The sequence below is a fragment of the Meleagris gallopavo genome, chromosome 5 (genome assembly GCF_905368555.1).
Source record: "Meleagris gallopavo chromosome 5, MGAL_WU_HG_1.1, whole genome shotgun sequence".
Taxonomy (NCBI): domain Eukaryota; kingdom Metazoa; phylum Chordata; class Aves; order Galliformes; family Phasianidae; genus Meleagris; species Meleagris gallopavo.
In genome coordinates, this window is record NC_139408.1 from 39,231,365 (window position 1) to 39,250,624 (window position 19,260).

General features: G+C 44.1%; 1 protein-coding gene across 14 annotated transcripts in view; it reads left to right on the forward strand.

Annotated features, from left to right (window-relative positions):
* The window catches only part of NRXN3 (neurexin 3), a 947,214-nt gene that overhangs the window by 40,021 nt on the left and 887,933 nt on the right, over positions 1–19,260 (forward strand). For 13 of the 14 annotated variants that reach the window (XM_085225422.1, XM_085225425.1, XM_085225424.1 and 10 more), the window contains exon 2: positions 12,993–14,247. In XM_085225422.1, the coding sequence (XP_085081548.1) occupies positions 13,539–14,247 (709 nt within the window). In that variant the 5' untranslated portion in view covers positions 12,993–13,538. Of the gene's footprint in view, positions 1–9,644; positions 9,932–12,992; positions 14,248–19,260 lie in introns of those variants that run through there. The other variant, XM_085225411.1, reaches the window with a different exon arrangement.

Below are 19,260 nucleotides of genomic sequence, written 5' to 3' on the forward strand. Positions count from 1 at the left end.
TTATTTTCTCTCTCTCTTTCTTTCTTTTCCATTGTGCTTGGGTTTTGATTTTTCTTCTTTGTGTTAAGAAAGCTGGAGAGCTGAAATGGTCTGTAAATTGCACTCCTGCTGAGCTTGGGCTAGGTAGGCTAGTTAAAGGTCACTCTCATGGACTACATGGACTCCTTGTGGGGTGGGGAGAGTGTTTAAGAAGGGAATAGCATTGTCCCTTGAGGCTTCTTTAACCCTTCTTCCTCTAGCACAGCTCTAAAGAGCTCCAGTTCTGAGCTGAGTTTAGTAAGTACAGGAGGTTAGACTTTTAAAAGGGCAGTTATTGTTCAATATTAACTCTTTCAGCAGCTGGATTGCTCTGAAATGTGAGGTTGTGCTGCCACGTTCCCATGTTTTTTCGAAAACTGAGCACTTCACTAGCTTACAGCTCTTCTGAGATCACTGCGAGTGTTCCATCTGTGCCTCTTGCATGAGTGAAATGCACATGAGTTCATCTCCTCCAGGTGTGGGTACACAGTTTGGGTATTACATATGCCCACATAAACAACAGTGTTTCTGGAGGCCTAGGACTAGGAGACAAAGAACCACTCACTCTTTGACCACTGACATAACAGAGTGTATGCACGTGGGCGTGTGTATTCTAGTCAGCTGTAGGGGAGCAGAAACAAAGAGATTCTCCTAACTTTTTCATCTAGATGTCTGTTTTTTTTTTCTTTTTTTTCTTTCTTTACTTTTAGAAGGACACCGGTGGATTGCAAGTGTAGACTTCCTAAATAGTAGCATCTCCTGTTCTTACTTTCTGCTTTGGTACGTTGTTCTGTTGTATTTGGTTTTTACTAGTGTCTCCTAAGGATCTCTGTGCTGAATTTAGATGAGGAGAATTGAGCAAATCCATATCCACTTTACATAACAGAAAGGCTAAGCCCTCACATTATAGCAGTGGAGGGAAAAACCAACAAGCATAAGAGAATATTTCTTCTCCTTGGACTTCGGTGGGGCAAAGGCGCGTACTGTTACCTATGTCAGGGAATGGCATGAGTAGTAATATCCCTGGAAAAAAACATCCAGAAGAGGCCAACAGGTGCTCGGTGTCATCTCTAGTCCCAAGTTTGAAAACGTTGGTCCTCATCCTCATGTCTCTAAATACAAAATGAAGGCCTAAAGCTCCCTCCTTTCCTCTTCCAATTCTCTCTTCAAGTGAAGTTCTGACAACTTCAACAAGGAGCTGGGTGTTCAGCTCCTTACCAGATAAAATTTTCCCTATTTTCCACTGCATTTGCAGCCACTTGATTAAGGAAGGCCTATCCTGTTTTATCCCTGACTCCTGCCAGCATCCTACTGCCACCAAGATCTTCCAGCAGTCTATGTGTTTCTTCAGTGCAGTTCTTCTGGCACCACTCTGGAGTCGTCTCCAGCACAGCAAGGAGGTGATGCCAGAGGCCAGATTTAATGCTGGGATGCAAATGCTGCTAAAGGAAATAAAAACTAAATTAATCTTTGTGGTTTTTTCTAGTCTCTTGAATTTCAAAGCCTCCCTGGCCCCTTTCAGTTCTCTGTAAACATTTCACTGTGTGTACCTGCTGAGGAAGCTGTGAGATGGGGTGGATTTTCGTGTTCCTTTCTTTTCCCCAGCGATGGTAGCAACTCACAGTTTTCCCATCTGTATTTTTCATCAGAAGGATTTTTTTTTTGTTTTTTTTTTTCTCTCATCTTTTTTAGCCATAATTCATCTGGGGATGGATCAGGCAGAAAGATTTCTTCTTATGAGAGAGTGGTGTCTGTGGAGACCCACACTCAAGCAATAAGCCAAAAGGAGCCTGTTCTTTACTAGAGAACAGGATGAGTGAAAACGGGCTGAATAAATACTATTAATTCTCCATTTCTCTGCCACTGGCAAGCCTGACTTTTAATATCAATTATTGATTGTGATTTTCACTGGAACATTTCAAGCAGCATATGTCACTGAGCTGTAATTATCTGATTGCTGTGCCTTGAGCTGACTGTGGGAATGCATATGGAAGCAGAGCCAAATTAGGGCCCTTCTTCAAACCCCTCTGCTTTAATATAGGCCCAAGAAAAGAGTAAGCCATTCAATTTTCTTTCCCAGTGAAAGCAATGGGATGCAGGGATGAATTTGCAATGGGTAAAAATATGTGGATTTAAAGTCACTAATGTGTTTTTTTCACTCCACACGAAGTATGACATACTGGACAATTTTGGTTGTGGAATGAGTGGCAGACTAGGGGGACAGTAACCTCTCAGATCAGTGTGTAAGTGGGATTTTGTCTAGTGACCTTAACTGGAATGACAGGACCTATGCAGGTTTGCAGTGATAGGGCTTCGTGGGGGAAGCCAGATTTATCCTGGCTTCATCCAATTCCATTGTTCTTTCTGCACTAGGAATTGCTGAAAATACCAAAATATTCATCCCCAAGGAATTAGTAACCAGGAAGGGAGACAGTGAAGGAGGGAGGGCAGGTAGTGATGAACCCATCTCCAGCAGCCTTTCTGTGCAGTGGGGTAAATAGGCTGCTGAGCAGCAGAGTGCCTGGCTTTTCACTCCATTTCCTAAGCAGGTGCGTTGTGGGACGTTTGCAGAGATATTAACCCTGCATACAGAGTGTGCCTGTCAGTAATTATGGAAATTAGTTGGCAATTAGATAATGTCATTCACTCTCCGCATACAGCTGATAAGCAGCTGAGAGCCACTTCAGCATGTGGCCCGGGCTCTCTTTGTGGGCTGCAGAATGGATAGCTGTGACCTCAGCTGCATGGTGGTGGGTAGGCTTCGCTGCAGCAGGGCTGCCTCCTTTCCCCTCCTTGGGAAGTTGTGCAGTCTGTCAGCCCCATGAGTGGGAAGTTGGAATAGTGTAAGTGGGGTGCTTCCTCCGGTGGGCCCTGTATGTGGGATGTTGAGCTGCCTGAGAAGCACGCAGGCTCCTCACTGTTTCCACTCTTGAGAGGGCTGGGGAGGTGTGTGGGCTGCCACGGTGCTGCACTGTCATGGTTTCATGATTTTTCATTATCGGTATTCCACATCATAACATCATGCAATGTACTGGGGGTTTGACTGCTGATGCTCAAGTTCCGGGTGCCTGTCCAGCGGAGAAGAGCAGCTACGTTTCCCCAGGGGGCTTTGCGGTCAGCGAGGAGATATAACTCCCGGCAAGGTCACCTGATGCTCTCTTCTCTGCCTGCGCTGCTTCGCTTGCGCTTCTCTGCCTGCGCTGCTTCGCTTGCGCTTCTCTGCCTGCGCTTCTCGCCTGCGCTTCTCTGCCTGCGCTTCTCATCTCAGCGTTGTGGTAAGGCCGATCCACCATCAATTTCACATTCTCTCTCCTTATAAAATTCTGTTGATACCATATTTAGTAAATTACTTTGTTTTACCTCAGATTGTTGCCACTGTTTTCAATTATTTCGGGGTCCCTTATTTTCTTTTTCTTCCGGGGGCGCGGATCCGCGGATCCCTCCGCCCTTCTAGTCACGGAACCGGGCCGAACCAGCCCGTAAACCGTTGACATTCTTGGTGGAGAATGCGGGCAACAGTTGCTTTTTAGCTTTTTGAACAAATCTCTCTCTCCGCTCTCAGACAGCTTCATTGGGAAAGTTTATCTGTTTCACCAGTACTGTCTGAAAGCGTGACCTTGAAAAGTCCAGGCGGACGGCCAATACTCTAGGATATTTGTAAACTTTGAGCCTTGCTATCTTGTTTCTGTAAAAGAAAAAAAAAAAAAAAGAGAAAAAATGCTTTCTCTACTGAAACTGCCTTTTAAGGGGCTGCATGCCACTGTCTCTTCTTTCTTAATGCTAAAAACATACTGGGCCTTAATTAAGTTCACCACTTTGCTCTATGGAGCAATAGGTATATATAGCCAATTGAAAACATGGATGGAAATAACTATGTGGCATCTGCATATTATGTGGCATACCATTCCAGAGGGAGCTGCTAATTTTACAGGGTTGGGGATTTTTAAGCAGGTTTCCAGCCTCTCCTTTGAATTCTTTATGCGGATTTTCAATGCTCACCTGATCACGTTATTAATCTCCGTGAATGTACTGCTCACCATTTCACTTATTATTAGTATTTATTATATTTTGAGGAAGTCTGCCCCAAAACCAGTAAATACTGAGTGGCAGGGAATGTGGAGAGGCCTGGGTGAGACTTTAGAGAGATGGAAATCTTCGGTGTCATGGAACTTTACTCCAGAACACCTGAAAGACCCTGAAAATTTAAACAGATATTTGAGACAGGAATGTCGCGGCTCAGGAAGATCTGAGGAGGCCCAAATTATTTGGGGCCTGGCTAATGCTTACCGGGCCTTATTCAATACTATCCTGGAGAGGGAGAGAGTTTGTGAAATTGAAAAGGAGAGTCTCAGGGAAACAGTGCAAAATGAGCGAGAGAGTCTTCTGGTCGAGAGAAACAGCCTCCAATCTGAGAGAGATGCCCTCCGAATTGAGAGAGACTCCCTGCAATCCAAACTCAACAGTCTTCAATCTCAACAAGACACCCTCCAATCTGAGCTAGATACTCTCATAATCGAACGAGACAGGCTCCGAGCTGAACTGGAGGATGAGAGCATTGGAACTGACCAACCTGATCAACTACAAGAAGCACCACAATTGATGTCACTTGCCCCTGTAAGAGGACGGAAAATGAAACGAATCTCGACTCAGTTGGAAGAGAAGAAAGAAGAGGAGAGAGGTCCAGAGGAGTGGCTCCAAGATCCACAAGAAGCACCCCTAAGTCCAGGGGAGGGGCCCTCAGTAAGACCACGGTCACCGGCGCCAATGAGGGCAACAAGAAGTCCCGAAAGAGTAAGAGGTGAGCAAGATATCGTTACTATTGTTGATCGATCTCTGAAAATGAATGAAATTCGAAGTCTGAGAAAAGACTTTTCACGTCACCCAAATGAGCCTATTGCCACTTGGTTACTTCGATGTTGGGACAATGGGGCCAACAGTGTGTGGCTGGATAGTAGAGAAGCTCGCCAACTGGGTGGCATTGCCAGGGACTCAGCCATTGACAGAGGTATTAGTACATGCCAGAACCAGGCCTTTACCCTCTGGAAGCGGATGTTGTTAGCTGTAAAAGAAAGATACCCCTTCAAAGATGATCTGATGCCTGAGAAAAAGAAATGGGCTGATATGGAAGAAGGCATCTGTTATTTAAGAGAATATGCTGTGGTGGAAATGCTACATAGCCCCGATTTCATTCCTGACGAGCCAGACCAAGAGCATGATCCCGAGAGAGTCAGGTGTACACCAAACATGTGGCGTACATTCACAAAGACCGCACCAGAAAGGTACGCCAGCACATTTGCAGCAATGTATGGCAGAGGGGAAAGAAGACCCCTTATAAGTGAATTGGTTAATAAACTTCAAGACTTTGAGTTACATTTAAGCCCTCTGCGAGCTTGTGTTTCAGCCATTACAAAGGTAGCTGAAAAGCTGGACAGAATGGAAAACAAACAAGAAGATATAATAGACAAACTATCAACCGTGCCTGAAGCTGATAAATCCATGGAGGTAACGGATACATCAAATGGGGACCAGAATTCCCAAAACAGCCTATTGGAGGGGCTCATCAACTTGATTTCCTCCCAGCCGGTGGCATCTAATGTCTCAGCCATCAAAAGAAGACGTTCTCCTGCTCGAGCAAGTGACAACAGTAAGACCACATCACGTTTTGCCTTGTGGCATTACCTACGTGACCATGGAGAAGATATGAAGGAGTGGCATAAACAACCTACTCCTGTACTTCAAGCACGGGTAAGAGAGTTACAAGACAAATCAACCACCAAGGTGAACTTCTCTAAGAAGGTGATTGCTCCAGTTGCTGCAGACAATGAAGGTAACAAATAGAGGGGCCCTGCCCCCAGCCAGGGGGGGAAAGGGATAATAGAGTTTATTGGACTGTGTGGATTAGATGGCCTGGCACATCAGAATCACGAAAATATAAGGCCCTGGTGGATACTGGTGCACAGTGCACTCTAATGCCCTCGAGTCACCAAGGGACAAAATCAATTTATATTCATGGGGTGACTGGAGGTTCCCAAGAGCTAACTATGTTGGAGGCCGAAATCAGCCTCACTGGTAAAGACTGGCAAAAGCACCCTATTGTGACTGGCCCAGGGGCTCCATGCATACTTGGTATTGATTACCTCAGAAGGGGATATTTTAAGGATCCCAAAGGGTATCGATGGGCCTTTGGAATAGCTGCTGTAGACACAGAAGGTGTTAAGCAGTTGTCTATTTTGCCTGGCCTGTCAGAAGATCCATCTGCCGTGGGGTTGCTACGAGTGAAAGAGCAACAAGTACCGATTGCTACAAAAACGGTGCACAGACGGCAGTACCGCACCAACAGGGATTCCTTGCTCCCCATTCAGAAGCTGATTCACCAACTAGAGAATCAGGGAGTGATTAGCAAGACTCACTCACCTTTTAACAGCCCCATATGGCCAGTGCGTAAAGCCAGTGGAGAATGGAGGCTGACGGTGGACTACCGTGGCCTGAATGAAGTCACACCCCCATTGAGTGCTGCTGTGCCAGATATGTTAGAACTCCAATATGAATTGGAGTCAAAGGCAGCCAAATGGTACGCCACCATTGATATTGCTAACGCCTTTTTCTCCATTCCTTTGACCAAAGAATCTAGGCCACAGTTTGCTTTCACCTGGAGGGGCATTCAGTATACCTGGAATCGTTTGCCCCAGGGGTGGAAACATAGCCCAACCATTTGCCATGGGTTGATCCAAGCTGCACTGGAACAGGGAGGTGCTCCTGAGCACTTACAGTATATTGATGACATCATCGTGTGGGGCAACACAGCAAAGGAAGTTTTTGAGAAAGGAAAGCAAATAATCCAGATCCTTCTGCGTGCTGGTTTCGCTATTAAGCGAAGCAAAGTGAAAGGGCCTGCCCAGGAAATTCAGTTCCTAGGTATAAAGTGGCAAGATGGCCGTCGTCACATCCCAACAGATGTGATCAACAAAATCAGTGCCATGTCTCCACCCACTAATAAGAAAGAGACACAATCGTTCCTGGGTGTAGTGGGTTTTTGGAGAATGCATGTTCCAAACTACAGCCTCATTGTAAGCCCCCTTTATCAGGTGACACGGAAGAAGAATGATTTTATGTGGGGTCCTGAGCAGCAGCAGGCTTTTGAGCAGATTAAACAAGAGATAGCCCGTGCCGTGGCCCTGGGGCCAGTACGGATGGAACAGGATGCGAAGAACATCCTCTACACTGCTGCTGGAGAGAAAGGTCCCACTTGGAGTTTGTGGCAAAGAGCCTCAGGAGAGACCCGAGGCCGACCCCTGGGATTCTGGAGTCGGGCGTACAGAGGGTCTGAAGAGTGCTACACTCCAACTGAGAAGGAGATCTTAGCCGCGTATGAGGGGGTTCGGGCTGCTTCCGAAGTAATCGGTACAGAAACACAGCTCCTTCTGGCACCTCGACTGCCAGTGCTGAACTGGATGTTCAAGGGAAAGGGTCCCTCCACCCATCATGCTACTGATGCCACTTGGAGTAAGTGGATTGCGCTGATTACGCAGCGAGCGCGGATGGGGAATCTCAACCGTCCAGGAATCCTAGAGGTGATCATGGACTGGCCTGAAGGCAAAAAGTTTGGAACACCGCCAGCAGAAGAGATATCACGTGCTAAAGAGGCCCCACCATATAATGAACTACCCGAAAATGAGAAGACATATGCCCTATTCACAGATGGATCGTGTTGTATTGTGGGGAAACACCGCAGATGGAAAGCCGCTGTGTGGAGCCCCACACAACAAGTTGCAGAGGCCACTGAAGGAAAAGGAGAATCAAGCCAATTTGCAGAGGTAAAGGCTGTCCAACTGGCCTTGGATGTTGCTGAACGGGAGAGGTGGCCAATGCTTTATGTTTACACTGACTCGTGGATGGTGGCAAATGCTCTATGGGGATGGTTACAGCAGTGGGAGCAAAACAACTGGCAAAGAAAGGGTAAACCTATTTGGGCTGCTGACCTGTGGAAAGATATTGCTGCCCGAATAAAGAATATGGTTATAAAGGTGCGTCACGTAGATGCCCATGTGCCCAAGAATAGGGCTACTGAAGAGCAGCAAAATAACCATCAGGTAGACAGAGCTGCCAGAATTGAGGTGGCCCAAATAGATCTGGACTGGCAGAACAAGGGTGAATTATTTCTAGCCCGATGGGCCCATGAGACCTCAGGCCATCAAGGGAGAGATGCGACATATAAGTGGGCTAGAGACCGAGGGGTGGATTTAACTATGGATGCTATTGCGCAGATAATTCATGACTGTGACACGTGTGCCACAATTAAGCAAGCCAAGAGAATGAAACCTCTCTGGGAGGAAGGGCGATGGCAAAAGTACAAATATGGGGAGGCATGGCAGGTTGATTATATCACCTTGCCACGATCTCGTAATGGTAAGCGTTATGTGCTCACCATGGTGGAGGCAACAACTGGGTGGCTTGAAACCTATGCAGTACCCCACGCTACCGCCCGAAATACCATACTAGGTCTTGAGACACAAGTCCTGTGGCGACATGGTACCCCAGAAAGAATTGAGTCAGATAATGGGACTCATTTTAAAAATTCTCTTGTAGGTACCTGGGCTAAAGGTCATGGTATTGAGTGGATTTACCATATTCCCTACCATGCACCGGCCTCAGGTAAGATTGAACGATACAATGGGTTGTTAAAAACTATGCTGAAAGCAATGGGAGGCGGTACATTTAAGCACTGGGAGAAGCATTTGGCAGAAGCCACCTGGTTAGTCAATACCAGAGGATCTATCAATCGTGGTGGTCCAACCCAGTCCAGCTCCCTACATACCGTAGAGGGAGATAAAGTCCCTGTTGTACATATAAAGAATATGTTGGGAAAGGCAGTTTGGGTTATTCCAGCCTCTGAGAAGGACAAACCTCTTCGTGGAACTGTTTTTGCCCAGGGACCTGGGTCCACTTGGTGGGTGATGCAGGAAAACGGGGATGTTCAATGTGTACCGCAAGGGAACTTGATGTTGAGGGAGTGCAGTCAGTAATTCCTAGTGCGTGTGTTTATATTTTGTTTGTCTATATTAAGCATGATGTAGTGATGTGGAATAAGGGGTGGAATGTCATGGTTTCATGATTTTTCATTATCGGTATTCCACATCATAACATCATGCAATGTACTGGGGGTTTGACTGCTGATGCTCAAGTTCCGGGTGCCTGTCCAGCGGAGAAGAGCAGCTACGTTTCCCCAGGGGGCTTTGCGGTCAGCGAGGAGATATAACTCCCGGCAAGGTCACCTGATGCTCTCTTCTCTGCCTGCGCTGCTTCGCTTGCGCTTCTCTGCCTGCGCTGCTTCGCTTGCGCTTCTCTGCCTGCGCTTCTCGCCTGCGCTTCTCTGCCTGCGCTTCTCATCTCAGCGTTGTGGTAAGGCCGATCCACCATCAATTTCACATTCTCTCTCCTTATAAAATTCTGTTGATACCATATTTAGTAAATTACTTTGTTTTACCTCAGATTGTTGCCACTGTTTTCAATTATTTCGGGGTCCCTTATTTTCTTTTTCTTCCGGGGGCGCGGATCCGCGGATCCCTCCGCCCTTCTAGTCACGGAACCGGGCCGAACCAGCCCGTAAACCGTTGACATGCACGCAGAGGCAACCTCACTCCTTCAGAGTAACAAGTGTTCAAAGTGCTGTCTCACATGCTGGTTTGCTGAAGGGCTGATAGCATTCAGACTCGCTGTCTTGCTTTGTGCTGCTAACTCACATTAAGCCTAAAATATACTATGGTTGTGTTACTTTTCTATGTGAGCAATAGGTGGAGTTGGAACAGGGATGTTGCCGCTTTGTGCTTGGAAGAGGCGGTGACCATCATGAGATCTTTTTCTGTTAGATGTGTTCATTCTGTGGCAAAGTTCGAGATCTCCAAAGATGATATATGTAAGAAAATACTATGAGATTCTATGGTTATTGTTCCAAACTGTAATGCATTGCTATGGTTGCAGTGTGCTGCATGAGGCTGCTAAGGTAGTATTTATGCTAAAAATAAATAGTAAGAGCAGAAATGTATTTGTTCTCAGTGTGTTTAAGAGGATCATTGTGGGAAATGAGGAAAGCACAGGTGTGTTTTGTCAGAATTTGCTCTCTCAAGATACAGATCAAATCCTGGCCAGTGCTAAAAAGGACACTGGCTCTTCTTTGCAGGTCTTGCTGCTGTGTGATGGAGTTTGCTGTCACAGGCTGAGCTGTGTGAGACACGGAGTTCAGGTAGCAGGGAGTGCTGTGGATTGGGCTAGAGGGTTCTGGCAGAGCTCTGGAGGAGTCCTGGCCTATTGAGTGTCGGCTGTCTTCCCAAAACCTGCTCTGGAATGTCCAAGAGGCAATGAAGTGCCCAAAATTACATTTGCATTTCACTATTTTTCATGCCACCTTCCTCTACTGAAACAGGCCTGGCCCTGTCTTCTTTAGAACAGATAGAGAAGGATTTCCCTGGCTTCACTCAGCCAACAGTGCAGTCTCGGTTTAACTGTTTCTTCCTGGTGTAAGTTTCCTTCATTAGCCTTCGTCATCAACCCTTGAGCATGTATCCGTGTTACAGAAATCTGTACAAGGCAGCACTGCTCTCTTTATTGCTCCCTTGAAATATCCCAAGGACTGAAGCATTTCATGGAGGCCTAGACTTGTTTTGCATCTGTAAACTGGGATTTTAGCAACATGGGGTTTGGAAAGATAGGCAGGTTTTTTTTTTTTTTTACAACTGTATTGTGGGCATATAGATCTCTTTTGTGATTGACTCTAGATTGCTCACACCTGATGCTGTGATGTACACTGTGTTCTACTGCTTCTCAAAGGGTCAATCTTTTAAAATAGGGAGAGCAGAGAAGGAAGGCTGAGGGCTGCTTCTGGTGCAGGTGCTGACACCTGCCCTGACCAGGAGGATTGAAGCTGCTGTGTGAGATTGTCTGTACAGGGCCCCTCTGGGTGATTGGGGCTGTGCTGGACTTGCCACCTCCTGAGCACAAACTGAGCTCAGAGCTGCCCAATGGAGCAGGGAGTTCTGCTACAGTAAATGTGAGGTAAAGGGAACTGTGAGCTGCTGGGAGCACATTGCTGGCTAATTTACACACATTATTATATTCCTATTCCCATCTCATCAATAATTCCAACTTGGGTCATCACTTTCTCTCTTTCCTCCCGCTCACTCTATTCTCCTTCTCCATAAATCATGGGCTATTTTAGTGGAGCCACTAGGGAGCACAGAGGCGAAAGGTAAATGGACAAGAGCCACATACTTTTTCCTCCATTTGATTTTCAGAGCACCCCTAAACCCTCGTGAATTGAACCAACATTATGATCTTTGGGTAAACTGATGATTTGAGCATTTGGATGGTTTTTTTTTTCTTTCTTTCTTTCTTTTTTTTTTCTTTTCTTTTTACACCTCTCCTAACACCTCCTTTTTCTTCCTTCCATTCTCCCAAGCCAAGCTGTTAACAATTAAAAGGAATTATCTTCCCTCTGTTTTGACTTGATTTTATTTGTGTTTATAGCAGTTTAGCTAACAAGCTCCACTCAGGCAGCTGCAGGGAGCAGGCCTGCTTTCCACTGGGCACCAAAGCTCACGTTTCTTTCTAGCTTGAGGGTTTTCTTTTAATTGATCAATTTTCTTTTCTAAGTGACTTGTTTTTCTGTGCTGGCTAAATTTGCCAGATTGACAGCCCTGGAGACTTAAAGCTCCTGCAGGTCCTTAGGGCAGGTAAGGCAGAGGCTGTGACTGCATGAGCTATCCCTTCCTTTGCCTGGGAATTCTCCTCCAGCTCAATCACTGTACTTATTAGACATAGCTTTTCTGCACTGCCTATTTCTACAGCGTCTGTGCACCAGCACCTCTGGACCAAGGTGAGTGTCAGGCTTGGGAGGCATCTGCCAGGAGCAAGATCTCCAGCAACTCACATCATTCATATCACTAAACACCTGTCCCAGGCAAATGCTGCCTCACAATACTTTTGGCCCAGTTTGTGAAATCTGTGTTCATGCTGAAGGCCTTGATTCACATCACCTTCTTTCCTGCTCTGTATCTTTGCTACTGTTAGCTGTTCCCTGAGCTTTTGTTATGCCTGGCCCATCTCTGAGAACAAGCCCCTATGTTAATGTGTCCTAGCTTTGTGCTATCATTACTTGTCATCTTAAAACATTCTCCTAACCTAGGCATACAGTCACCCACATGTGAATAGACAGAAGTAAATTAAATCCCAGTGCTAACAGGTCTAACTCCTGTTTACTAAAGACAGAAGCTTGCTCTTATCTAGGGGTGAACTTGGCCTTTTTCCAAACCATTAGACCAGGGTGATTGTTTAAGTGCTTAGACAGTTTTTGTCATTTAATGTACAAGTTTCCTATCGTCTCAGCTGCAGGTTGCCTTATATACTTTGGATAGCACATGTTTCCAGATTACAAAGGTCCTTGTTAAAGTCTCTGAAGTGTGCAAGACATGTGAAGTAAAAGCAGCTATTGCATAACAGGCTGACAGTGGAGTTGTCTTCTCTAATGTTTTCGTGATGTGCTAAGAAGTCTAAAAAAAGGAACAGAAGTTTGGGAAGTTTGGATAATATTCTTCCTTCATCGGTTCTTATACTCTAAAGCATACTGGTCTTTGCACTGAGCATTTCCACAGAGAGGTAATTTTTAGTGGGGAAGCTTCTGTGCCATCTCTCTCATTAGTCAGTGACATTACCTTCATCAAAGGAGTAAAATAATTTGTTGTGTTTTTTTCTTGAATAGAGTTGGGGTGTGTGTAGACCTCTTGGTATGTTCTCTATCTGGTCCCCTTAGTTTTGATGAGATAGATGTTCCTAATGCTTTGAAGTTCTGTACAGCTATCTGCAGGCATGAAGAAGAGGTCAGAATATCAAGAAATGTAAAATACTGGGCTTAATAAGCTTTGTGGTAAAGACATGGTTAGTAGTAGGACCAACCTTTTCTTTTTCTTCTCTTGACTCTGCAGGTCCTGCAAGTTCTCTGAGTGCCAAGCGTTGAATTATGAGCTGGAGTGTCACCAGTGCACCATGAAGATTGACTTCACTTTTGTCCTCCCAAGGATCACATACTTTATGAATTCACTTTCTCTTCCATCTTACTGCCACCTCCTTCAATACTGTCATCACTTCTAGGAAACCAGAATCAGAAGCTTTGGCTTCATCTCTTTCCTCCCTCCCAGGAACAACCAGTGTCATCTTTGTGTTCTGCTAAAACAAACCTCTGTGGGTTATTTTGCCCTTCGCAAACGTGCGCCAGCTGGAGAAGTCACTTCATATACCCTGTACATCTGAGATAAAGGCCTCTGGATAATTGAGATCTTTGCTTGGAGAGGACGCGTTTCTTCTTGGTCACGTGCCCCTGCTATTTCCCTTTCCAACTGCTCTTCCTCACTCTGTCAGTCTGTGCTCTCCTCTTCCTGCTGGATTTAACAGATTCAGTGTTGACTGCTGGAGTTGTCCTCCCAGTAGTGTGGCTTTTGTTTTTCTCCTGGTGAAAGCAGATTCTTGAAACAATGGGGTTCACTCTCCACTCTGTCTACTTCACTTTGAAGGTGAGTTTGCTGCTTGGCTCCTTGCTGGGTCTCTCTTTGGGTCTGGAGTTCATGGGCATCCCCAACCAGTGGGCCCGCTTCCTCCGCTGGGATGCCAGCACTAGGAGTGAACTCAGCTTTCAGTTCAAGACCAATGTCTCTGCTGGGCTGCTTCTCTACTTTGATGACGGTGGTGTCTGTGACTTCCTCTGTCTGTCTCTTGTTGATGGGCGCATCCAGCTCCAGTTCAGTGTGGACTGTGCAGAGACTACAGTTATCACAGATAAACAGGTCAATGACAGCAACTGGCACTTCCTGATGGTCAGCCGCAATCACCTTCGGACAGTGCTAGTGCTGGATGGTGAAGCCAAACCAGGTGAGGTACGTCCACAGCGTCAATATATGAATATTGTCAGTGACCTTTTTGTGGGTGGAGTCCCTTTGGACATCCGTCCTGCCACCTTGACACTTGATGGTGTTCTGAGTGAGCCTCCGTTTCAAGGATTTATTCTGGATCTGAAATATGGCAACTCTGAGCCGCGTCTTCTGGACAGTCAAGGAGTCCGACTGGAAATGGAAGGGCTCTGCGCAGAAAACCCTTGTGAAAATGGTGGCACTTGCTTTCTTCTGGATGGTGAGCCGCACTGTGACTGCTCAGCTACTGGGTACGTTGGCAAGCTGTGTTCTGAAGGTAAGAAAATATTTCTATACTTCCCATTGATCTTTATAAAATCTAAAGAGTTTATTTGTCACTCAGCAAGTCTATGACTGAGCTCTTATCCCTGCTGGTGGCTATCAGAGGAATTAAAGTTCCACTGTTCTTTTTCCAACTGGGAAGAATGAAGTGAGAGTAGATGGAAAGCATGAACAATTGCAAAAGGTGCCTTTTTGAAAAGATGCTACATTTGTAGCCTGGGCAGATTTTCTTCAGCAGCTTATTGATGAGGGTAGACAACATGAATTGGTATATATAGAAATACTCAGTATTGATGTTGATAAAAGCATTGGTAAGAAATTATCTTAGCTATCTGGGTGAATTCAAAACATTTTACCAATGCTGAGTGAATTGTTGATAAAAATGAGCAATGTGCATATGGCTAATGTAATTGATTGACAGGACATTCAAAGGTTAAGCCACCAAATTTGGTGCAAGCTGTTGCTGTCTGTGGAAGCCCTGTACTTCTCTTTAATTTCTTGCATACTAGTTGCTGAATGGCATCTTGATTGTTTTAGCACCCTTGATTAAATTGCTTTGGGAAATGCTGAATTATCTTTTTTAGTATTGCAAAAGGAACAGAATTTGAGTATTTCTATACTGTTTCTTGCTATGTTTGAAAATTTCAGTCCTGAAGTCTTAAGCAAACTGCATAATGAAGAATATTTCAGGAATCTTTCCTTGATCTTTAGCAGTGTCATGGTAATTAACTCTCTATGTGCAAAAGAGCTAAGTAAATGGACTGGAAATCAGTGTGAATTTGAGAATCTCATCTCAGCATTATTTTATGACATTTGGGTTTAAGCACAACAGTTTGAGCTTATGCTGAAGATGAAACTGGGCAAGAAGCATTCAGTCTGAAGAAGAAATAAAACCACTTTGAAATTATCTTACTTATCACAACTACCATTCCTTGACTTCTTTTGGGAATGGAAGTAGATTAACTGGAATTTAGTATGTGGAATTTGAGAAGTGTTGAAAGTAACATCTATATACTGTTGATATGTAAGCAAAAAGGAAGTCAGTACTCTTACCGAAATACTGTGTAAATACAGCTCTTCTTTTACAGCATAAATAAGGAGAAGCAAGCATGTTTTTACAGGAAGGGAAGGTTTGGAAAACAAACATGACATCTATATGTGTGTTAATTTTAAGTGCTATTAATGATGATAAGAAAAAACATTATATCCAAATAAAATAATAATACATATTACCATTTTACATAACTCATCATTCTTGACTGAAACAGCCATCTTGGAGACAAGGCTTATAGGATTTCTGGGATAATATTAGCTGTATGTGCTATAGAGATCTATAGTGTACTAAAGAAATACCTCCTTCATGCAGCAAATTTTCAGGTACAGTAATAAAATTTGAAGTATTTATTAATAATAAATAGCAGTGTAAAGAACTGAAGTGCAACAATAAAATCATTTTCAGAATGGCTGGTAAGGAACTGTGTACATTGACTTTTTTCCCCCCATTTTTGTCCAAGTTTCCAAGTCTTCCAAACTAGACTTGAATCTTTACATTCCACATTTTTTTCCTGGCTTTTTGTTCAGCATTAATCTGGTCCAAACCTGTAGTGAGCCAGAACGGTTTCCTTTGCTTGAACCATGAAGTATGTGGGGCTGCTGAGACTCCTGGTTGTGACTGAGCACTTGAATAGCTGGGGCCCTGATGCTCAAGTGCAAATTTTGAGTGATGGAAGATCATGAGAGCTGCAGAAGCATGTGGAGCCTGAATTATACAGATACAAGCCTTTTTCTGCTGCTGAGCTAATGAATCAAGACTTTACAGGTCAAAACATCAACAGAATATGGTTTTCATTGAATGTCTAGAGAAAATACCGTGACTGAGTGAGGCTTCCATTTACGCCTGTGGAGCAGGTTTGAGCTCCATCCAAGGCTCAGCTGTGGAACTTCTGTATTTCCAGGGAGGGTGGAGCAAGATGAAATCCATCTTGAAACCAGGGATATTTCTGTTGTAGACATCACAGATCAAGCAGTGCTATTGTTACCTTTTGAAGCCATGCGTCACCATTGCCGTTTATTTCCTATAACGATTCATCAGTTTTCATCCCAACCTTTTATTAAGGCAGAGCAGAGAAGTTTATCACAGTGTACCTTTTTTAATAAACACTTTTAACTCGCTCTTAACTGTGGTCTGTTTGTTCACATATAAGATGCTGTGCAGAGAACTTTTCCAGTGGAAGAAATACCGAGATTTCCACAAACAATTCCCACCTTGTCCAGTCCGTTTTTAAAAAATTATATTACTTCATGGTGTATATTTGGTTCATGTTAGAATTTTATAATTAACCTTGTTTTCTGTCTCCTCTGTTCTGCAACAGTGGTGATTTATGTGTGTTATATGCTGTCACCCTGAAATGTTACAGTGTCTGTATAGACTGTGAGAAGGGGAAAACCAAAAGTTCAGTGGAAACAAGCAGACAAAGAAAATTGTCGAGAAAACAAAAAATAAACCACGTGAAGTCAAGTTACCTTTTTATCTGACTTTGAAAAACTTCAGAAACTTCATTGGATTTCCATTGTCCAACTATGGCAGGACTTCTGCTGATGAACCGTAGAATATTGAGCAACGGCAGGACACGCTCTTCCTATCTGTAGTGTGATTGGCCATTAAGCATCTTGCATATTCTGTGTTTGCCTTTTTCCAAGAGATTGAAGTGTTTGTCATTAAAACTGTTCCCCCCCTCCTTTTTTTTTTTTTTTTAACTTCTTTATTCTGCCTCTGGATATTTGCAGGAATTATTTTCAACATGGCTATTTTTTCTCAATCTTGTTTTTGAAAGAGACGTGCCCTTTTAACTGTATATCAACAACTCTCTTTTTGGAGAGGATCCTTAACTCCATTATAGTATTTACTAGTCTGTAGTCTGTGTGTGTATTTTCATTTGGTCACGGGAGTTGGCTCTTTTAGTGGGAACTGATGGGATTCAATCAATAACAACTTCTGTTTGAACAGCTAAATGCAATGTACCTTTTTAATAATGACTTCTCTTGACAGGGTCTAGGCCATTACTTGGCTATCGACTGATACCTATGTCTGCAGATAGTAAAACCACAGCACTCTCTTTATTCTATAGCCAGAAAAATAAAAAATAGAGATTGGAACCTGCTGATCACATACCTTGCTAGCATATGAAGCTCCATTTACAGTATTAGAGGTTATTGTAATGCAAAGTATAGTTACAGTGTACCCAGTGTACCTCAGTAGAGAACAACCACTCCATAATAAGACAAAACATTCTGACCAGAACATGCCCCAATGTGCAGGAAGCTTTTTAGCACTTACTGTGCACGCAGAGTTGCCAGCATTTTCTGTGTCATGATAGCTACATGCCCAGATGTGTATCTGTGCTGGTTATTGCTGGTCAATGAGAAGTACAATTTGTGTATTTGAGTGAGTGTGCAAATGTGTGCACACTTCAGAAGATCTAGCTGTTTTGAATAAAATGTGATACTATTTTTATTGCGGTTGGAGTAAACAGGTTCATTGAATCTGACAGCTCTGTAGGGTACGAAGGATGGCTGATTTGAGTAGCAATTAATTTGTATGTTTCCGGGCAGTGGTGCCATTAAACATGAAAGTTGAAGTCAGAGACACCTTCCCTTCTAATGAACCTCATCAGTCTCTGTGGGATCAGGCTCCTGCCAAGAGAATGAGGCTCCAGTAGAATGTGAGCAGCACAAATAAATATGTTCATGTCAGTAAAAACAAAACAAAACAAAACAAAAACCCAACAGAACAAACAAGCCAAAACCAACCAACCAAAAAACAAATCGGGACATTTCCTACACAAATTTTGCAAACAGTGGTGCTAACAGCTTGATGTGCATGCTCCTGTCTCTCATATCTGCCCACTCTGGACCACACTGTCATGCTTAGTCTGCTTGAAACTCCCTCCTACATCAAGATGTGAAAGATGAGCTCATTGTAGTAGCATTGGAGGTACAATTCCTTTGGTCCACGACCTCACCCCTCTTCCTAGCCCCTTCTGAATTTGGAGGGTGAAGGTGAGCAGTAGATGTGCTCAGAAATGGCATTAACTCTGCTTGTAGTTGCAGAACCAAGGCGCGATGTGATCGCTAGCTTCACAAAGCACCACGCTGAAGCCTTTGTGTTGCCTGCAGGGGCTGTTTCTAAACGAAGCCTGAATAGGGTCCTGATTGCACCTCTTCCCTTGATTACAGAGCAAGATTTCCTGGGGATGCTGCCTGCTGAATGACAGAGGAGCCCGTTGCTCTGTAATTATCACACTTTAACTGCAGCGGGAACAGATTTTTCAATAGCCCCTCAGCTTCGTTTAAAGAGACAAGTTACTGCAGAATTTATCCTCCACCTGCTCTTCGGAGCAGCCCAGTTTTTGGCTGCATCTAAAGAGACTGCCTTAGCCTTTCTTGTAGTCAGCACACCTCCCTGCCAGCCACTCCGAACTTTGTAACGCGAAAGGCTAATTTGGCACTTTGCCATGAACCTGATGGGTGCACTTAATTTGCATATGCATTACATATATCATGTAAATCATACATTTTGTAATCAGAAACAAATGAACATGACCATATTATTTGCTTCCACTTGCATATTCTTTGATAGATGAATGTAAATTTGTTGTTGAATTTACCAGCAATAAACAGCTGCGGACCCTTCATTTGGTCTTGTGTTCTGCACTTGAGGACAGCAGGCAGCTCTGGGGCACACTGTGGGGGCCCAGATTTTCAGTGTAAAACTCTGGAATTGATGGTCTCAAAGGGCTGTGGAGTAAATGGTGCAAGAGGCAAATCTGCTTGTGCTCCAGCTTGGATTATTGGGCAGAAAGCTGGTAAAAACTCTGCTCCTGACATAGTTTTGTAATAGTTTTGTTTTTTCTCCCATCTCTTTCTCTTGCTCATTATTCTTAGGTTAAGTTCATTTGGTTCTATTTAAATTAGTGATTCTTTTTCCAGTCTGGTTGTAGTTTTTTGA